Source organism: Piliocolobus tephrosceles, chromosome 8 (genome assembly GCF_002776525.5).
Source record: "Piliocolobus tephrosceles isolate RC106 chromosome 8, ASM277652v3, whole genome shotgun sequence".
In the NCBI taxonomy this organism is placed as follows: domain Eukaryota; kingdom Metazoa; phylum Chordata; class Mammalia; order Primates; family Cercopithecidae; genus Piliocolobus; species Piliocolobus tephrosceles.
In genome coordinates this window covers 3517525-3521568 of record NC_045441.1, presented here as the reverse complement: position 1 = coordinate 3521568, position 4044 = coordinate 3517525, and the positions used below count along the sequence as shown (strand labels likewise).

The window sequence follows — 4044 nt, the reverse complement described above, 5'->3', positions numbered from 1 at the left end:
GGCTGACCACACAGGTGACCTGGTACAGGAGGCCTTGGCCGACCACATCAGTGACCTGGACAGGAGGCCCGGGCCGACCACACAGGTGACTGGGACAGGAGGCCCGGGCCGACCACACAGGTGACCGGGACAGGAGGCCCCGGCCGACCACACAGGTGACCTGGTACAGGAGGCCTCGGCCAACCCATGCCAAGGCCCCTTCACGCTCCCAGAGAGTCTCACAGAGGTGGACTTCAGCTGCCAACCCTGTGTGCCATGTGCTGGACCCCTCATGAGATGAGATAGGAAAGCTGTCGGGGACAGTCACACAGTCCGTGCAGGAGCCAGGAGACGCACGTGGCCTTGGAAGTTCAAGTTAAAAACTAAGACTTTGGCCGGGCGCGGTGGCGCACACCTGTAATCCCAGCACTTTGGGAGACTGAGGCAGGTGGATCATGAGGTCAGGAGATCAAAATTAGCTGGGCGTGGTGGTGGGCGCCTGTAGTCCCAGCTACTTGGGAGGCTGAGGCAGGAGAATGGCGTGAACCCGGGAGGCAGAGCTTGCAGTGAGCTGAGATTGCGCCCTGCACTCCAGCCTGGGTGACAGAGCGAGACTCCTCTCAAAAAAAAAAAAAAACCTAAGACTTTATGGCCAGTTACAGTGGCTCACGCCTGTAATTCCAGCACTTTGGGAGGCCAAGGCAGGCAGATCACCTGAGGTCAGGAGTTCGAGACCAGCCTGGCCAACACGGTGAAACCATACAAAAAATTAGCTGGGCATGGTGGTGCGAGCCTGTAACCCCAGCTACTCGGGAGGCGGAGGCAGGAGAATCGCTTGGACTCGGCAGACGGAGGTTGCGCTGAGCTGAGATCACACCACTACACTCCAGCCTGGGCAACAGGAGCGAAACTCCGTCTCAAAAAACAAAAAACAAAAAAAATTAGCCGGGCATGGTGGTGTGGTCCTGTAATCCCAGCTACTTGAGAAGCCGAGGCAAGAGAATCATTTGAACCTGGAATGTGGAGGTTGCAGTGAGTCAAGATTGCACCACTACACTCCAGCCTGGGGGACAGAGCAAGAGTCCATGTCAAAAAAAAAAAAAAAAAAGACTTCGAAAAGTTCCTGATGGTCACATGTGGCCCCTGGCTGCTGTACCAGTCAGCACAGACGATAACTGCCTGGACAGAAAGTTCTACAGGGCCGGCTGACCCTGAGGGCTGGGAGCATGGACCAGGTGACCAGTCCTGGCCTGGCTGGGAGGGGACCCTGGTGCCCGACCCTCACCGGAGCCGGTCCTCGTCCAGTGAGTCCACGATGTCACTGCGGTCATTCACGGTGCTCACGTACCGCTCCAGCAGCTCCTGCTCCCGCTGCAGCTCCTGCGGGGACTTCAGAGCCTCTGCGGGGACGGCTCTGTCAGCAGGAGCTCCCCCGCCCCACCACTGCTGCCATGACCCCACAGGACACAATGTCCCTGCCACCCAAGTGCCAGGCTCCTCTTTTGGAGGAGGAAGGTGTGGTCTTGGGGACACCCGGAGTAGAATGAGTGAATGAATGAATGAGTGAGTGAATGAATGAATGAGTGAATGAATGAGAGAACGAATGAGTGAATGAATGAGTGAATGAATCAGTGAGTGGATGAATGAGTGAATGAGTAAATGAGTGAATGAATGAATGAACGAGTGAATGAGTGAGTGAAGAAGGAACCGCCATGTCAGAGCCCAAGTGCTGGGACCCTTCCTTGTCATCTCACAGAAATACCACCCGCTACAGAGATATGGACACTGAGGCCCAGGACATTGTTGTCCCCGCCACACAGCAAGGAAAGGACAGAGGCGGATGGCCACGGCCTGCACCCTCAGCCAGGGCACCGGGCATCACAAGACAGATGCCCACGGCTCACCCTGACTGTTGCTACACTAAATATCTTAAGTGAATTGATGCGTTTAATCCTCACAACAGCCGTGTGAGGTGGGTACTGCGAGCATTCTCACTTTGCAAGGGCTGAAACCCAAGCACAGCAAGGTTAAGTGCCTTGGCTGAGGACACACAGCCAGGAGGTGGGAGAGCTGAAACTCGAACGCAGGCCCGCCTGGCTCCAGGGAAGGTCTCACCACGGCCCCCAGGCACTCTGGGCTCCACAGCATCCCTGGCTGGGGTGGGGCCCCTTGGCTTTTGGCTGGCGCACGGGGAACGCACCGGGCTTGGCCATGAGCCGGCGCAGTTCGCCCTCGATGTCCAGCTGCTGCTCCTCCAGACGCTGGTCCTTGGACCTGCCGCACAGACATGCGTCTGAGGCCTGACTCTGCCGCCCCGTCCCCCACCTGGCCCCCCCAGCCTGCACAAGGGCCTGGGCCTGCCACACCGACCCACGTCTGAGGCCTGACTCGCCACCCGTCCCCCGCCTGGCCCACCCAGACAGCAACAAGGGCCTGGACCTGCTGCAGACACACGCATCTGAGGCCTGACTCTGCGCTCCTGTCCCCGGCCTGGCCTGCCCAGCCTGCAATGAGGTCCTGGCCTTCAAGGAGGGGCACGCGGCTGGGCTCTCACTTGTACATCAGCTCTGACTCCTGTCTCAGCAGAAGCTGCTTCTCGTGAATAAGCCAGAACCAGTCCACCATGAGGCCGTCCTCAGCATCATCTGGGGAGAGGAGCCAGCTGGGGCAGGGGGGCCCAGCAGGGTTCACGGCCCCTAGCCCCAGGACTGAGGGTGTCTATGGGAGTCGGGCTGGCCCAGGGCCAGGCCGAGGTGCTCACCTCCCTCGGCCGCCCGCAGCCGCTTCTCCAGCTCCACGCCGCGGAGCTCCAGGGCATCCAGCCGCCTCTCGATGTCCTGCAGCTGCCTCTGTATCTCCTCCGGGGAGAGGTAGTCGGGGTGCAGCTGGGGATGGAGGGGCGGTGAGGATGCCGGAGGGCTGGGCCCCTGCCCGGCTCCCCACCGCTACTCACCCTGACCGGGGAGGTCACCGTCTCGCCAGGTGGAGCAGGGACATTGGCCGGGGACAAGGGTCTCCCTGGAGAAGGGGTAGGGTGAGCCTCTGGGGCCTTGGCCACCAGGCCCTACGCGACCAGGACACAGCTTGGAAGGGTCCTGACCTCAGCACAGCTGGCCTCAGCCCTGCCTCCCTAATGCCCCGCACGCCCACTGGGCTGCCCTGCCCTAGCCCCACCGACATCTGAGTGGCCTCCAGGGCCAGCCCCACCCTGCACCCTGCCCTCCTCCGGGTCAGCAACACCCAACCACCCCAGTCCCTCAAGCTGCCAGGAGCAGACATTCCATCATCATCAAGAGACAAGGTGCTCTGAGACAGCTGGGGTCTCTATTCACGAGGGAGGGCCTGGGACACAGGGCTGGGTCCTTCCTCCAGCCTGTACCTCCATTCTAGGCCCTGTGAACTCCTATGCATCCTCCAAAGCCCCAGCAGGCATTACCTCCTCAGAGGAAGGCTCCCTTCACCTACACTCCAAACAGCAGTAGTGTCTCTGGGGCTGACCTGGTTTGCCCTGAAGGTGAGGTTTCTTCTCCTCCTCCTTCCAGCTCTGCACTCGGGCTTCCTGTTCAGGGGGCTCCGGCCGAAGCCAGTTGTCAGAAACGTCAAGGCTGGCGGGGATGGCCAGTCTCCTGCGGCGGGGTGGGGAGGGGGACCTGGCTGCCCCCCAGGTGAGGAGACAGAGCCACGTGTCAGAGCAGGGCCACTGGGAGCCTGGGGTCTGTCCCGGCACAGCCAACAGCTCGCTGGGTAGCCCAGCCATCCCTGTGGCCTGGGCCTCCAGATTGGCACAGGGTTGGCATCACAAGGCCTACACCCACGTCCTGCCCAACCCAGCCATGTCTCCCCAGGGGGCTAACCCAGGGGGATGCTGGCTGCTCAAGGGCACACAGGAAGTGGCACGAGAGCTGGATATGGATCTAGGGCAGCTGTGAGTGCTGGGAATACACAGAGAGATGTGTGCACACATGTGCATGAACACATGAACACGGGCGCACACACGAACACACATGCATCACACACGAACACAGATCTGCACATGCATCACACATGCACACATGCATCACACAC

The 4044-nt window shown here is 60.6% G+C and overlaps 1 protein-coding gene across 1 annotated transcript in view; it reads right to left on the bottom strand.

Annotated features, from left to right (window-relative positions):
* The window catches only part of MICALL2 (MICAL like 2), a 26048-nt gene that overhangs the window by 1348 nt on the left and 20656 nt on the right, over positions 1 to 4044 (bottom strand). The window contains exons 10-15 of the mRNA XM_023188524.1: positions 3478 to 3633; positions 2933 to 2997; positions 2741 to 2864; positions 2534 to 2624; positions 2180 to 2253; positions 1265 to 1379 (exon numbers count right to left, since the gene is read on the bottom strand). Of these exons, the coding sequence (XP_023044292.1) occupies positions 1265 to 1379; positions 2180 to 2253; positions 2534 to 2624; positions 2741 to 2864; positions 2933 to 2997; positions 3478 to 3633 (625 nt within the window). The remainder of the gene's footprint in view (positions 1 to 1264; positions 1380 to 2179; positions 2254 to 2533; positions 2625 to 2740; positions 2865 to 2932; positions 2998 to 3477; positions 3634 to 4044) is intronic.